We start from the raw sequence: 17,709 nt of genomic DNA on the forward strand, positions 1-17,709 counted from the left end.
ACATGCACACATGCATAAGTGTACCTATGCACAATGCACACACACACATGCATGCACTCATGCACACACACACGTGCACACATAAGAAAAATGAGCAAAGCAAGTCTGAGCCTTCTGCAAATACAGCCTGAGTGCATCTTAACATCCCAATGCCCAAAGAAGTCTATGTAACTAAAAGGCGCCCCCAGGAGTCGGGACTACATCCCAGCATTGTTCAACCCTTTAGCCACTGGCTTCCTGATCTAGGGTGACTTACTACGTGGGGGCAGGGTGATAACAGAAATCAATAGCACTGACTCATCCTGGGGCTTCGGGATCAGTCCTGGCCTTTGAGTTTAGAAGTGAGTAAGCGTAGAGAGCATCTCACATCCAGTGTCCCAGAGCAACCAGAAGTAGGTCTGGACATTGCTGCCAGGCCTCACTGTGATAAAGGCAGAGGAAGGAGGTGAGGGGGCAAAGTACGGGCAGCTGATATCCAGGACAGAGGCAAAGGCAACTGGTCAGTCAAAGGGAAGGCCAGTGAGGAAGTGAAGGACGGGTGGCTGTTGCAGAGCTGTTAGGGTCAGAGCCGGGACCCTGATGGTCTTCCTGGATTCAGACAAAAGGAAGTATGTACTGAGAGGTGGACCTGGGCATGAGTGGACCTGGGCATGAGTGGACCTGGGCATGAGTGGACCTGGGTATGAGTGGACCTGGGCATGAGTGGACCTAGGCATGAGTGGACTTAGGCATGAGTGGACCTAGGCATGAGTGGACCTAGGCATGAGTGGACCTAGGCATGAGTGGACCTGGGCATGAGTGGACCTAGGCATGAGTGGACTTAGGCATGAGTGGACCTAGGCATGAGTGGACCTGGGCATGAGTGGATCTGGGCATGAGTGGACCTGGGCATGAGTGGACCTGGGCATGAGGTGGACCTGGGCATGAGTGGACCTGGGCATGAGTGGACCTGGGCATGAGGTGGACCTGGGCATGAGTGGACCTGGGCATGAGTGGACCTGGGCATGAGTGGACCTGGGCATGAGTGGACCTGGGCATGAGTGGACCTGGGCATGAGTGGACCTGGGCATGAGTGGACCTGAGCATGAGTGGATCTGGGCATGAGTGGACCTGAGCATGAGTGGATCTGGGCATGAGTGGACCTGAGCATGAGTGGACCTGAGCATGAGTGGACCTGAGCATGAGTGGACCTAGGTATGAGTGGACCTGGGCATGAGTGGACCTAGGCATGAGTGGACCTGGGCATGAGTGGACCTGAGCATGAGTGGACCAGAGCATGAGTGGACCTGGGCATGAGTGGACCTGAGCATGAGTGGATCTGGGCATGAGTGGACCTGGGCATGAGGTGGACCTAGGCATGAGTGGACCTGAGCATGAGTGGACCAGAGCATGAGTGGACCTGGGCATGAGTGGACCTGAGCATGAGTGGACCTGAGCATGAGTGGACCTGGGCATGAGTGGACCTGAGCATGAGTGGACCTGAGCATGAGTGGACCTGGGCATGAGTGGACCTGGGCATGAGTGGACCTGAGCATGAGTGGACCAGAGCATGAGTGGACCTGGGCATGAGTGGACCTGAGCATGAGTGGACCAGAGCATGAGTGGACCTGGGCATGAGTGGACCTGAGCATGAGTGGATCTGGGCATGAGTGGACCTGGGCATGAGGTGGACCTAGGCATGAGTGGACCTGGGCATGAGTGGACCTGAGCATGAGTGGACCAGAGCATGAGTGGACCTGGGCATGAGTGGACCTGAGCATGAGTGGACCTAGGCATGAGTGGACCTGGGCATGAGTGGACCTGGGCATGAGTGGACCTGGGCATGAGTGGACCTGGGCATGAGTGGACCTGGGCATGAGTGGACCTAGGCATGAGTGGACCTGGGCATGAGTGGACCTAGGCATGAGTGGACCTGAGCATGAGTGGACCTGGGCATGAGTGGACCTGAGCATGAGTGGATCTGGGCATGAGTGGACCTGGGCATGAGGTGGACCTAGGCATGAGTGGACCTGAGCATGAGTGGACCAGAGCATGAGTGGACCTGGGCATGAGTGGACCTGAGCATGAGTGGACCTGAGCATGAGTGGACCTGGGCATGAGTGGACCTGAGCATGAGTGGACCTGAGCATGAGTGGACCTGGGCATGAGTGGACCTGGGCATGAGTGGACCTGAGCATGAGTGGACCAGAGCATGAGTGGACCTGGGCATGAGTGGACCTGAGCATGAGTGGACCAGAGCATGAGTGGACCTGGGCATGAGTGGACCTGAGCATGAGTGGATCTGGGCATGAGTGGACCTGGGCATGAGGTGGACCTAGGCATGAGTGGACCTGGGCATGAGTGGACCTGAGCATGAGTGGACCAGAGCATGAGTGGACCTGGGCATGAGTGGACCTGAGCATGAGTGGACCTAGGCATGAGTGGACCTGGGCATGAGTGGACCTAGGCATGAGTGGACCTGGGCATGAGTGGACCTGGGCATGAGTGGACCTGGGCATGAGTGGACCTAGGCATGAGTGGACCTGGGCATGAGTGGACCTAGGCATGAGTGGACCTGAGCATGAGTGGACCTGGGCATGAGTGGACCTGGGCATGAGTGGACCTAGGCATGAGTGGACCTAGGTATGAGTGGACCTGGGCATGAGTGGACCTGGGCATGAGTGGACCTGGGCATGAGTGGACCTGGGCATGAGTGGACCTGGGCATGAGTGGACCTGGGCATGAGTGGACTTGGGCATGAGTGGACCTGGGCATGAGTGGACCTGGGCATGAGTGGACCTAGGCATGAGTGGACCTAGGTATGAGTGGACCTGGGCATGAGGTGGACCTAGGCATGAGTGGACCTGGGCATGAGTGGACCTGGGCATGAGTGGACCTGGGCATGAGTGGACCTGGGCATGAGTGGACCTGGGCATGAGTAGACTTAGGCATGTGTGGACCTAGGCATGAGTGGACCTAGGTATGAGTGGACCTGGGCATGAGTGGACTTGGGCATGAGTGGACTTGGGCATGAGTGGACCTGGGCATGAGTGGACCTGGGCATGAGTGGACTTGGGCATGAGTGGACTTGGGCATGAGTGGACCTGGGCATGAGTGGACTTGGGCATGAGTGGACTTGGGCATGAGTGGACCTGGGCATGAGGTGGACCTGGGCATGAGTGGACTTGGGCATGAGTGGACCTGGGCATGAGTGGACCTGGGCATGAGTGGACTTGGGCATGAGTGGACTTGGGCATGAGTGGACCTGGGCATGAGTGGACCTGGGCATGAGTGGACCTGGGCATGAGTGGACCTGGGCATGAGTGGACCTGGGCATGAGTGGACCTAGGTATGAGTGGACCTGGGCATGAGTGGACCTAGGTATGAGTGGACCTGGGCATGAGTGGACCTGGGCATGAGTGGACCTAGGTATGAGTGGACCTGGGCATGAGTGGACCTAGGTATGAGTGGACTTGGGCATGAGTGGACCTGGGCATGAGTGGACTTGGGCATGAGTGGACCTAGGTATGAGTGGACCTGGGCATGAGTGGACCTGGGCATGAGTAGACTTAGGCATGAGTGGACCTGGGCATGAGTGGACCTGGGCATGAGTGGACCTGGGCATGAGTGGACCTGGGCATGAGTGGACCTGTGTATGAGTGGACCTGGGCATGAGGTGGACCTGGGCATGAGTGGACCTGGGCATGAGTGGACCTGGGCATGAGTAGACTTAGGCATGAGTGGACCTGGGCATGAGTGGACCTGAGCATGAGTGGACCTGGGCATGAGTGGACCTATGCATGTGTGCATGTGGTGTATGTCTGGGCAAAGATGCCTTATGGCTCCAGGGCTCCCTGCTGGAGCTGCAATGGTACCCAGATGACCATGCCTCACCCTGAGATGATGGTGATGTTGATCACACAGCTTTGAGCAACTCTGCATCAACCTTGCCAACGAGCACCTTCAGCAATTCTTTGTGAAACATGTGTTCACCATGGAGCAGGAGGAGTACCTGTCGGAGAACATCACCTGGAACTACATCCACTACACCGACAACCAGCCCATCCTAAACATGCTGGCCCTCAAGCCCATGAGCATCATCTCCCTCCTAGATGAGGAGAGCCGCTTCCCACAGGCATGTACCTTCAGCTTCCAGGTCCTGAGTCTCTTCTCTGAGGTCACGCAACTCCACGTTGCTGGGTGTTGACAACTTGCCCAAGGTTGTCACCAGTTCTTCCCAACAAGATGCAGCTTAACATGACCCTCCTGCTCAGCACACCTCCTGCAGGAAGGCTTCCCAGGTTGCCAAGGACCTGGACAATTGTCCAGTGGGTAGAGTGGGAGAGCTGGCAAAGGGGTAGCCCCTAGTCTCTGTTCCTGAGCTTTTACTGCCACAAGTCACCAACCAGTGTGAGCTAGTTGTCCACCAATAGTGAGCCACCAATCTTGAGCTCAGCTTGCTTTGCCTCCTGTGGGTTGGCCTCCCGACTGCCACCTGACTCTGGGGCTTTAACCCATTGAGCGTCTGGATTCTTCCAGGGTACAGATATGACCATGCTGCAGAAACTGAACAGTGTCCACGCTAACAACAAGTCCTTCCTGAAACCCAGGAACATCCACGACACCCGATTTGGGATAGCGCACTTTGCGGGTGAAGTATACTACCAGGCAGAAGGTGAGCACAGCTCTGCGTGTAACCCATCTGGAGCCAACTCAGGATACCACAGGAAGGAGGTAGCGGGGGGGACAGAGAACAGTGAGCGCAGATGGCTGCTCAGCTCCCGTTCTCCACTTGTACAGCCCAGGCTCCCAGCTAGGGAATGGTGCCGCCCACCGTGGGCAGGTCTATCTGCCTCACGTAATGCCTATCTACCAGGTGATTCTAGATTCTATCAAACCAACACAACACTAACCATTACATATAGCATGTATGCTCTTTGGCGCTGGCTTCTTTCACTTACTCTAAGGTGTTTGAGGTTGCCCTGTGTTAATGTAGGCTCTGGGGATCAAATCCAAGCCCGCATGCATAGAACACATTTTTATTGCAGAGGAATATTCTGTGTTGCTACCTCATATTTTGTTTCCCTCTTCAATGATGGATGTTTGAGTTGCTTCCACTTTACAGCTCTTCTGTATAACACAGCTGTGAGCATCCAAGCACAGGCCTTTGTGTGGACACAAATATCAGTTTCCTTGGCATATATCTAGCATTGGATTGCTAGGTCACGTGTAGTTTTGGGAGACCCATCAAACTCTTTTCCAAAGTAGCTGTGGTATTTGCGTTCTTATCAGGGCGTAGACGAGTTCCAACTTTTCTACATCCTCTTGCACTTGTGTTATCAGAGGTGGGTGACCTGCAGGTGTCTGTCCTCTCCCCTGATACAATATCGGTCCTGGGGATGGAACTCAGGTCATCAGACGTGGCCTGGATGGCAAGGATGTTTTCCTGCTTATCCATCTCACTGGCCTATAATAGTGCTTTCTATATTCTGGCTATTTGCACGTTGTCAGATATATAGTTTGTAAAAACGTTCTCATGCCGAGCGCCTTGTCTTTTCCTTTTTGCTTTAGTGGCTGTGGGTGGAGCTCAGGGCCTCACACACAGTGCAAGTGCTCCCTCCCACTGAGCTGCATCCCAAGTCCTTGCTTGTTGTTTGTTTTTAGATAGGGGCACGACGCACAGCCCGTCCTCCACCTCCAAGTTATCTGGTATTACAGGCGTGGACCACCATACCTGGCTTCCTTTCCTTTCCTTCCTTCCTTCCTTCCCTCTCTCCCTAACTTCTTTTTTATTTTTTGAGACAGGAGTTCTTTGTGTAGCTTTGGCTGTCCTGGAACTTGTTTTGTAGACCAGGCTGGCCTTGAACTCAGATATCACCTGCCTCTGCCTCCTGAGTGCTGGGATTAAAGGCGTGAGCCACCACACCGGGCTCGATTCACTTTCTTAATGGTGCCAAAGGTTTTATTTTAAGTCTTGTTTATCTCTTTTCCTCTTGTTTCTTGTGTTATAGTTTAAGAGTCCACTGCCACACATAATTGTACACACACACACACACACACACACACACACACACACACACACACAGGTTTAAAAAAACAAAACCAGGCCTGGGTATTTAGGCTAGCATGCAGGAAGCCCTAGTGTTTGATTCCCAGCACTGCATAGACTAGGGAGAGCAGTACCGGCCTGTAATCCCAGCAGTCAGGAGGCAGAAGCAGGAGGATTGGACATTCAAGATCATCCTCCGCCACAAAGAAAATCTGAAGCTAGCCTGGGCTACATGAGACCTTGTTGTAAAAAACCATAAACAAACAAAAGTGCTAAAGTGTCATGTTTTCATTTGGGATAGCCTTTTGTACCCGTGACCTCATATGATCATGGCACATATGTAGCCGTCTGTCCTTGTGACCTCACATAGTCCTCTCTTAGAGTGTCTATGTTCTGATATTTTCTTCTTTTTTTTCTTATAAAGATTTATTTATTTATACATTTTGTATACAATGTTGTGTCCGCATGTGCACTTGCACACCAGAAGAGAGCACCAGATCATATTATAGGTGGTTGTGAGCCACCATGTGGTTGCTGGGAATTGAGCTCAGGACCTCTGGAAGTGCAGCCAGTGCTCTTAACCTCTGAGCCAACTGTCCAGCCCCATATTTTCTTCATTTAATGCCAGGCCCACCTTGTATCTCATTTTACTTTCGTCATTAAGCCTCCTCCTCTCAGGCCAAGGCAGTGGTAGCTCAGTTCACAAAGCGCTCGCGCAAACATAATGACTGAAGTCAATCTTCAGAGACCACGCTGAAGGGAAAAGGAAAGAAAGGAGGAAACTGGACCTAATGAGCATGTCCCTGCAGCCCCAGCACCAGGAAGGCACATACCAGCAGACAACCCCCCACCCCCACCCCGGGGCTCACTGGAGAGCAGCCTAGCCTATTTGGTGAACTCCAGGCTAGTGAGGAACCTGGTTTCAAAAACAAAACAAAACAAAACAAAACCCATGGACAGCACCTGAGGAATATTCTCTGACCTCCACGCCACAGGTACATATGAGCACCGCACCTAAACAAGCATGCACACATACATGCACATGAAGCCTTCTCTTCAAACACAGGAGATCCATACTGGATCTATAAGTACTGGAAGCAAATACATTTAGGTGGATACCATTCATCCCAGAACACTGGCCTCCCCTCGTTTCTGAAGGCTAGGTCTTTCAGTTGGCAAAACCCCAACCCTATCATGATACCGAAGACCACAGAAGTAGAATAATGTATTCACTTAGACAGTCGTGGTGAGTGGGGATGGGGTGTCGGGAGTTGAGAGTTTAGAGGTCAGAAGTGCCATAGTGCAGAGACAGAAGTTCTGTCTGAGTGGAAGACAGACACTATGCTTCAGTGGAACATTCTGGAATCCCTCTAGGCATGCCTATCTTATCCGAGGGCTGGAGGAGATGGCTGAATTGGCCTTGATGTCCCCACAGGCTTTCTGGAGAAGAACCGAGACATGCTGAGCACAGACATCCTCATCCTGGTTCAGTCCTCCAAAAACAAGTTCCTGAAGGAGATATTCAACCTGGACTCACCACGGACAACGCTGGGGCATGGCACCATCAAGGCAGGAAGCCAGCTCTTCAAGGTAGGCTACTTACCTGGCCACCTTCCCTCCAAGGCACAGGGACAGACGGGTATAACCACGGAGACGCTTGACTCGCCAGGAGTCCCCAGCATGCGGCATCTCCAGCAAGCAACGTGTGCTGGAATGAAGGAGCAGGGAGGAGAGAGACGCAAAGGGAAGGAGGAAGAGAGGGGAGCAGAAAAGGAGGGAAATAAAGAACAAGGGGAAACGAGGGAAGGAATGATGGAAGGAGGGATGAAGGAAGGAGGGATGGAGAGCAGGAAGTGAAGAAGGAGAGAAAGAAGAAGTAGTGGGGAGGGACGGAGGAAGTGTGTACACTTGTCCTGGGTGGGTGGCAGCCCTCACTGTGGCGTGGTCCACGGTGCCCCAGGCACAGCTGCCCTGCCCCTATGCCCCCTTGCTTCCTCTTTGCAGCCATCAGACTCCGCCAAGCGCCCCCTCACCCTCGCGGGCCAGTTCAAGCAGTCGCTGGAGCAGCTGATGAAGATCCTGACCCACTGCCAGCCCTACTTTGTCCGCTGCATCAAACCCAATGAGTACAAGAAGCCGCTGGTAACTAGGAGAGACTCGGGGTGTGCCAGGGTCAGGGAGGGTGCTGAGGGGCTGAGGTTGACGCCCAGAGTCACATCCAGGCCATGGCCAGCATTATAGCTGTCGCCTGTCCCCGCTTTACAGACAAACTGGTGTGAGTTGGTTGCATCTCCACAACCTGCAGAGCTTCAGCCCACTCACACCCTAGCTCCTTGCTCCATCCAGCGTCTGCTGTGTGTGCTTGGCTCCCTGGGCCTCATTATTATTATTATTATTATTATTATTATTATTATTATTATTATTATTTATCTTCTATAAAGTCAGACTTACTCTTGTCTGTAGGATGTTAGAAATGCAGCTGCGGTCACGAGAATGCCCACCTGACCCCAAGTATCTTTGAAAGGCAAAGCTTCGCCTCTGTAGAAGAGTAATCTGCAGTGACAAGCTCTGGCAAGCAAGCACACCTAGTGGGAAGCTGACTAGGACTTATGATTCCAGGGTTCCACACTGGGCTCTTTGTTTTGTTTTTTTTTTTTTAAGATTTATTTACTATTTACAAAGTATTCTGCCCACACGTGTGCCTGCCCACCACAAGAAGGTACCAGATCTCATTACAGGTGGTTGTGAGCCACCATGCGGTTGCTGGGAATTGAACTCGGGACCAGCAGAAGAGTAGACGGTGCTCTTTTTTAAAAAAAAATTTTTACTTATTCATTCATTTATTTATTTATTATGTGTACAGTGTCCTGTCTGCATGTACACCTAGTATACACCAGAAGAGGGCACCAGATCCCATTATAGATAGTTGTGAGCCACCATGTGGTTGCTGGGAATTGAACTCAGGACCTTTGGAAAAGCAGCCAGTGCTCTTAACCTCTGAGCCACCTCTCCAGCCCCAATGCTGGGCTCTTGTTCTTATGTCCTTATGTGACCTTGGCCTCATGATCCGCTCATCTGTATGGAGCAGTGCAGTTTGGCCTTTTGGGCCAAGGTTGACATTTGGAGAGGTGAATCTCAGGAGAATCAAAACTTACACTTGGGAACTAGAAGCTAGAAACTTGTGTAGGGTTTTATAAAATGGCATTTTCTCAAAACTGGGTGGTCTTGTCTCAGCCAGTCTTTTGATAGAAGAGGCCGTATGTTTCTCAGAAGCGGTGCAACTAGCTTAGGGGGGTGATGCTATGGCACTTTGCCCACATAGAAGTCACATGTAGTAAAAGGCAATTTCAAATGCCGGCACCGAAGAGTGAGGCCCAGTCCTGTGGCAAGAGCTGCAGGAGCTTTCTCAACCTGTGGTGGGGACAAAGGGAAGCCTGGGGTGCCCTGATCTAGAGAATCCTCCTCCCCCAAAGGTGGTAAGCACAGGGGCTCCCCAGACTAGGAAATATGATTTGCAAAGACAAAATAACTAAAAACCATGGCATAGGGGAATAAAAAGATATTTGTGTATACATACGTGTTAGTGTATGCATACATGTACATATAAGTGTGGGGTGTCACACATGTGCACATGGATGATAGCGTTTGATAGTGTGTATCTTCCTTTATTGCTCTTCAACTTAGATAGCTTTTTATCTTATTCTGTGTGTGTGGATGTTTTGCCTGCCTGCGTGCATGCATGCACCATGTGCATGTACACATGCAACACATGTGTGCTTGGTGCCCACTAAGGCCAGAAGGGAACCAGAAGAGGAGTGATGGACAGGCATGAGCCACAATGTGATGCTTCATTTAGCATATAGATTTATTTATTAGATTTATATTATATTTATTTACTGTGTGTATACATGTGCATGTGTGTCAAGGTGCACATGTGCATGGCATGTCCTTGGAGGTGAGAGGGCAACTTGTGAAAACTTACTTATGGGCCAGTCTGGGGGAGGCACTATCTTAGCTCGGGCTCCCCTTTCCCAAATGGCTCTGGCTTGTGTCAAAACTAAACCAGTACACGCGTCATCCACCTTATTCATGAGACAGGATGTTATCATGGCGAGGCTAACTGGCTAGTGAGCCCCAGAGAGTCATTTGCAGCTAACTCTCCAGAATTGGGGTTACAAACACACACCACTGTGCCCTGCTTTTTTACATGGGTTCAGACTCAGGTCATCATTTGCACTTTGTTGGCTAAGTGCATGTACACTGTCTTTCTGTCTCTCTGTCTCTCTCACTGTCTCTGTGTCTCTCTGTGTCTCTCTGTCTCTCTGTGTCTGTCTGTCTGTCTGTCTGTCTGTCTGTCTGTCTCTCTTCCTCTCTCTCTCTCTCTCCTCTCACTATATCCAAGGCTGGCCTCATGACCCTTCTCTTCTGCCTCGCAGGTGTTTATGTGTGCCCCCTCATTTGACAAGGATTCTACTGCCTATGCTATTGTCTTATGTCCTTGGAAACCCTTTTAGCCACTCCCACCGCTGTCTTTAAAGGTACTCTGAAATCTGGGTACCATATTATATGCTTGTAGTTCTAGCACATAGGAGGCAGAGGCAGAATGTCGCGCTTGGCTATATATACATTTCTGGGCACACACCTAACACAAACAGTCATTTTAGGTCAATCAAGCATTTGTTAAGTTCTTCTGTTCTTTGTGGGATAGTCGGACAGGTCCCCCTAGGCCAGCTGAGCGCCCCTCCCCCACCCCCACCCCACCCCCATCCACCCCTGGCAGCAGCAGCAACAGTGAGTGCTTCTGCAGGGTGGGGTCATTGGCTCCTCAGCCCAGTCTTCTCTACCCACAGCTGTTTGACCGAGAGCTGTGCATTCAGCAGCTGCGTTACTCAGGCATGATGGAGACTGTGCACATCCGCAAGTCAGGGTTTCCCATCCGCTACACGTTTGATGAGTTCTCACAGAGGTTCCACATGCTGCTGCCCAGCCCTGAGCGCATGCAGGTGCGTGTCGAGACGCTGAGAGAACCTTGTGCCTCCCATTGAGTCTTCTCCACCTTCCTGGTGTCTGGGACCCTCCCTGGCTACCCAGCCCCAACAAGCTCTCTGTCTGCCCTTCCTTTTGTCCTCCTACTCCATCTTTGTGCTGTGTAGTCACGGCGGCTGGCTCGCACTGGCTTCTGCTTGATACTGGTGGCTGTGTGTTCCTTTTAGATGTCTGTGGGTTTACTCTGCCCTCCTGGGACCAACAGGTCCAGGATCTGACATATGGCTAGGAAGCTCTGTGGGATAGAGTGCTCTGCCATCCTGTAGCCCTGCAACCCATACTGAAGTTTGGATTGGTCTGAGGCTAAGCAGTAACAAGCTACATGGAGCCCCGGGCCCACCAAGTACCCTATGTACCCCCTCATCCACTTAACCTGGAGTGTAGGCAAGTGCCTGGGCGTAGTCAGACAGCCCTTGTCAGGAAGCCTGTACGCAAGTGGCTCCTTGCTTGAGCAGCCCTGGAGGAGGTCCCCACCCCTCTCCAGAGTCCTTGGCCACCCCTGGTTTTCTCAACAGTTTCAAGACAAGCACCGCCAGATGACCTTGCGCATTGCTGAACTGTGCCTGGGGACAGACAAAGACTGGAAAGTCGGAAGGACCAAAATCTTCTTGAAGGTGAGACCCTGTGGAGCACTGGCCACCTGTGGAGCACTGGGAACAGTGGGCAGTGGGGGAGGGGGTGAGGGGGGAGAGGGGAGGGGAAAGAGCGAGCTCTACCCATGCCTGCTCCAGTCCCCAGCTGGGCTGTGGGTCCCTCTAGCTTTCCGATTCATGCGCACTGGTTTACCTCATAATAGGGGTCTGGGATCCAGGAAGGAAGTGGTAGAGAGGCAGGGTAGCCGAGTGACTATCCCAAGGGAACTGCCCAGAGAGATGGAGTAGGCATGAAAGGCTACAAGAGCATCCCAGGGTGAAGCTGGTGCTGGGGAAGGAAGGTCCATCCCTACATTCCTGGTTCCTTAAGGCCGTGCACAAGGTCTGCTCCGGTTCTATGTCTCCAAGCTCACCAGGGCACATGAGAGACTCCATCCACCTGATGCTGGGTAGAGGGAGGAGGGAGGAAGAGAGGGAGGGAGGGAAGAAGAAAGGGAGAATCATTGAGCTGCCAACCTCCCCCCCCCCAACTGCCACCAGCAGAGGTACCGTGCCTTGCCTTCCTGAGGCTATGATGACAGGGGCCTGTGCCTCATGCCTCAGGGAACTAGGAGTTAGAGGTAGGAGAGAGACACCCATGGTGAAGACAAAATAGTTTGGAGGACTATTTTTTTTTAACCCAGAAATAAGCTCAAGTGTGTTGTATAGCCAAATGCAAATGTTGCTTGACTTTGGGAGATGAAGACTGGCAGATTAAAAGAGCAAAAGAAGAAGCCAAGACCTGGTACCAAGCAGGGGCATTAGGGATGAATGAGGGATAACAACGCCATGATGTCACCCATCCTCAGGATCATCAGGACACGATGCTGGAGATCCAGAGGACCCAGGCCCTGGATGGAGCAGCGGTCCGCATCCAGAGAGTCCTTCGGGGACACAAACATAGGTGCCTGCACCCCATAAACCATCCTAAAGTTTGGATTGGTCTGAGGCTAAGTGCCCCACAGCTGTTTGGAGACCCAAGGCCCACCGAGTATCCTATGTGCACCTCCCCCACTTAACCTGGAGTGCAGGCTAGATGCAGTCAGCAGGACACCATGTCCCTCAGGCAGGCCTGGGAGAGAGACTTAGGGACAAGATCTCCTCAATGGGGACACTAGGCCTATGCTGATAATTCTAATGTTATTGGAAAGGCCCTTCCTAAGCAAAATATGTCAGCCTCAATCTCATCTTTACATGTGTCAATATACATCTCTCTCTCACACACCCACACAGACACACCCACACAGACACACACACACACACACACACACACACACACACACACACACACACACACACATACACACGAGTACAGGCCCTCATGTTTGCAAGTCAAGCACTTGGCCAATGGAGCATGTCTGTCAGTAAGGTGATATCTTCCTTCTTGGCTTCTGGCTCTTTGAAGACACCAGTCTTAGCTCCTTTGTCATGGTCCCTCTGGCCTCCGGGGACCTGTTCGCCTTCTTCAGTCCATTTCTTCTCCATCCTGCAGATTGAAATGTTCTGTTGTTCTGTCTTTAATCATTCTCTGCTCTCCATTCTGCCGCCCAGTCCTCATTCACTGAGCATTTGTTTTCAGTTACAGTAGTGGTGCGTGCGCATGTGCGTGCGTGCGTTCGTGCATGCGTGTGTGTGTGTGTGTGTGTGTGTGTGTGTGTGTGTGATGTTGACAATTTCAGCTGCCATCCACCTTGTTTTTGTGAGACAAAGTTTCTCATCCATCTGGAGCTCACCACATAGACAGGGTTAGCTGGACAGCGGCCCCAGGGAGCCTCCTGTCTCCACCCACAGAGCATGGGGGGTAAAGTACCCACCACGATGCCCTTTCCCCCTTTAGACATAGACTCTGGGGAGTGACCTCAGGTCCTCGTAGTTAGGAGGCAAACACTTTATGGAGTGAGCCATGTCTTCAGCCCTCAGTTATGGTATCTTTCAAATTTACCATTTTGTATTGTTGGTTGTCTTTTCTCATGCAAGCTGAATCTTTCTGGCCTTAGTATGATAAGTGATTTGAGACTGAAACAGGCATCTTGTGGTGTCGTGTTAGGAAAAGTCTGGGTCCTGTTTAAATACATTTCCTGAGTTGTTAGCCTGTCCTCTCTGGCACTAATCTGGCAGAGACTATGGGATGCCACCTGTGTGTTCTCAGGCCTCCATGTGGCCTCTGTGGATTGGAGAGAGGTTCCTGTCTCCTCTGATTGTGCTGGAAGCTCTGGCTGCCCAGCAGACCTCCTCTGATGTTTTCCTGGCTGGGAGAACTGAGATCCCTCCCCTACTATCCCCTTATGGCTGCAGGGACCAGTAAATAACACAAGGCTCCCCAGGACCAAGATCTTATCATGGAGGAGATTTATTTGCCACAAAGGGCCTGCCTTTGGATAGGGAGGAGTCAGACATGGCACATAGACGAATGGCAGTTTATAAAGGTAAAAAGGGAAACCCGTGTTAGGATGAGGTGTTTAATTTTGATTGAGCATGTTAATTAAGGCAGCCATAAGGGAGCTTTTGATGGCTGGACTTCAAAACTTTGATAGTTGGACCTTGGTAGTCGGCCTTGGGAGGAGGAAGTGACCAAATAAGGGAATAGACCTTGGGGGCTAGCATTAAGAATGTATTGTAACAGTTTTTTTTTTCCTTACGGATCAGACTTTATTGGTTCAACAAGAGGAGGCAAAAGGAAACGTTAACCATCATTTGGGGAGCGTCATCCACAGACATGAAAGCAGCCTTTCGAAAGCACTATAACAGTTTTTAGCAAGGCGGAAAGAAAGGGCAAGGCCTGCCAGAGCCATGTTTGCCAGGCCCAGGCTGGCTAGAATCCCTTTGGTGGCCACCACCGATACCATTGCGGAAGGTGTAGTCGTCATTTTCTGTTCCCGTGACAACATATTTGGCAAAAGGAAGGGTTTATTTTGGCTCACTGTTCGGTGGTATAGTCCATCCTGGCAGGGAACGTGTGGTAGCATGAGCTTAAAGCAGGCAGTCACACTGCATCCACATAGGAGCAGAGTGAGGTGCATGCTGCCTCAGTTTCTCTTTTGTTCCATCTGGTACCCCAACCCAAGGAGCAGTGCTGCCTACAGTTAGGGTGAGGCTTTCAGCTCAAGTCACCAGGCTCCACAGGCAGCACCTGTACCTGCTGAGTCACCTTTCTTGCCCAGTTGGCTCTGATGCCTGGGCCCCAGATCTCAAGCTCTCACAGGTACTGAGCACCGACTCCACCACTAAACTATAGTCACAGTCCCTTGGAAAGCTCCTCTTCACCATGGGGACAGTACTATGAGTAGGGTACTTAGCAGAACCCCGATCTTCGTGTACTAGGCGTCAGTAGCAGTCTTGCCTACACCCTAACACAACCACCAGAATCTCTTTGCTGAATGTGGCCTTGGGGAGCAGCTACCTCGGCCAGGTGCCACTTGTTGTGAACTCGGGAAGGAGACAGATTAACCTTGTGGCACTTTATGGTTGTTACCTTGGCTGCCTATCAGCTCACCTGGGAGGCTAGGTCCAGTCTCTCAAGTATATCCACAGCCACGAGGTATAGTTCTTTATATAAGACGGCATTGCCAGGTGTGGTGGTACCTGACTGTAATCAGCACTCAGAAGGCAGAGGCAGAGTATCGTGAGTCCTAGGCCAGTCTGCGCAAAACCCTGTCTCAAAAAGCTTCTTAGACTTTATTTTATATTTTCAGACGTATGTTAGTGTTTTACCTACGTGTATGCGTGTTCACCGTGCACGTGGAGGCCAGTGGAAGGCATCGTGTCCCCTGGAACTAGGATTGCAGATGGTTGTGGGCCACCACGTGGGTGCTGGGAACTGAACTCAGGTCTTCTGGAATTGTAGCAAGTGCTCTTCACCGCTGAGCCATCTCGCTAGCACCTTTTGAAAATTTAAATGACACAATATTGGTACATATAACCTAAACATAGCCTTCTGTATAAATTAATCCATCTCTAATAATATAATGCATTGCCAATGTCATGTAACTAGCTGTTAAGCTGTATTCTTTGAGGAATAATGATAAAAACAAATCTGTGCAGGTTCAGTGCAGATGCAGGCTTTTCCAAATATTTTCAGTTTGTGGTAGCTGAATCAGTAGATACAAACCATGGTTCTCAACTTGTGGGTCCCAACCCCTTTGGGACTGGACCGACCCTTTTACAGAGGTTGCCTTAGACCATCATAAAACAGGGGTATTTCCATTATAATTCGTAACAGTAGCAAAATTACAGTTATAGAGTAGCAACAAAAATAATTTTATGGTTGGGTGTCACTACAACATGAGGAATTGTTTAAAAAGGTTGCAGCATTAGGAAGGTTGGGGACCACTGCTATATAACCTGTGTGCACACACATATATACAACTTGCTTTAGCTTTTGTTCTGAATAATTGACTTACTTTCTGTATTTGCCGGTGTCTCCCTGCCCCATTCTCTCTCTCTCTCTCTCTCTCTCTCTCTCTCTCTCTCTCTCTCTCTCTCTCTCTGTGTGTGTGTGTGTGTATCACACAAAGAGCAAATGTTCTGATATAATTGTCCTATATAGGACCCAGGAATAATCAATATTGAAGTTCTCTGTGTGATTTTAGTATGACTAAGGCATACTATTATAAACCCAAGAAATTTATTCAGGAAGGTATTAACCATGGCAAGAAAACACAGCTGAGTACGAAATAAAAGACCTACATGGGCCAAGCTCACTTGAGAGACCGCAGACTCTCTAGGGCCCTACACACAGATTCTGTGTGCAGGCCTGGGCTGAGGGGCTGGTGAGAGCCTGAGACTCCCTCTCAGGTGACCCCTGGATGTGGGAAACGGATAGTCAAAGCCAACTAGGGACAATGTGAATGACAGATGTGTGTGCCGCCCTGCCTATAATTTCCGCTCTAGAATGTGGAGATGGGATCTTCAAAGATGATTGGCAGTGAAACTAGTCACATCAGCAAGCTCTGTGCTCGACCAAGAGAGTCGAAGAACAGAAAGGTGGAAGGCTGACTGGGGATTATATATATATATACACATACATACATACATATACCCATACATACATACATACATACATACATACACACATACACACATACATACATACATGCATACATACCTCTGGCCTCCACATATATATCCAAACAAGCACATTAACATATGTACCTACACACATGCACATGTACAACACATACACACATACACATGAAAACAGAAAAAAGAAGTGAGAAAGTGGCAATTGGTTCTGTTCCGTCGTAGATCTTGGTAGAAAATGAAGGGACGAGGAAGAATTTGTTGATTATTAAAAACAAAACAAAAACTATCATTTAAAAACGTGGGGGAGTTTTTGCTTTGCCTTAACTTTGTTAATTGTCTGGGGAGTTTTGTTGTGTCGCTGAGGGCTGAACTGTAAGCTTTGTATTAGACAGCATTTACGAGAGCTACATCCTCAGCCCAGAGATTTGGGGTGCTAACAGCAAGTCCCTTGACGCTACCCTGCATGTACATCTTTTGGCCTGCAAAGGCTTCCAAGCATTTGTTATCCAGATTCCTCCCTCCACCACATTTTATTATGTGTCCAAATCAATCCTACTTTTGTGTCCAAATCAATCCCTTTGCAGCGTCTAGGAGAAGAGTTATCAAATGCGTCTCATTTGCATTCCCCCTCTAGGAAGGAGTTCCTGAGGCAGAGACGGGCAGCTGTGACCCTCCAGGCAGCGTGGCGGGGCCATTGCCAAAGAAAGAATTTTAAGCTGGTGAGAGAGTGAGCTTGGGAAGATGGCCTTTCAGGGCAGCCGAAAACTGACCCGTGAAAGACATCATTCACGATTGTTTTCTCTGAATTAGAGCTCCCGGGCAGGAAGAGTTCCACTGCTGGTTGATGCAGAATACAGATTTAAAATGACCAGACGACAGCCCTCTACCTATTCTTTCCTTAGCATCACCTCCAGCCTTGTGTTTGGGGGATGTCAAAGTGTTCCCCTCCAGAATCTTGGGTATTCCTCAGAGCTGGGCTGG

General features: G+C 50.6%; 1 protein-coding gene across 1 annotated transcript in view; it reads left to right on the top strand.

The window, feature by feature from the left end:
- MYO7B (myosin VIIB) overlaps positions 1-17,709 on the top strand; it is a 72,234-nt gene that overhangs the window by 27,970 nt on the left and 26,555 nt on the right. The window contains exons 13-20 of the mRNA XM_084779625.1: positions 3,904-4,114; positions 4,519-4,654; positions 7,464-7,618; positions 8,033-8,170; positions 10,879-11,031; positions 11,590-11,688; positions 12,516-12,610; positions 17,363-17,447. Coding sequence (XP_084635751.1) covers positions 3,904-4,114; positions 4,519-4,654; positions 7,464-7,618; positions 8,033-8,170; positions 10,879-11,031; positions 11,590-11,688; positions 12,516-12,610; positions 17,363-17,447 — 1,072 coding nt within the window. The remainder of the gene's footprint in view (positions 1-3,903; positions 4,115-4,518; positions 4,655-7,463; positions 7,619-8,032; positions 8,171-10,878; positions 11,032-11,589; positions 11,689-12,515; positions 12,611-17,362; positions 17,448-17,709) is intronic.

The sequence above is a fragment of the Acomys minous genome, assembly GCF_964271855.1.
Source record: "Acomys minous genome assembly, chromosome: 4".
Classification (NCBI taxonomy): Eukaryota; Metazoa; Chordata; class Mammalia; order Rodentia; family Muridae; genus Acomys; species Acomys minous.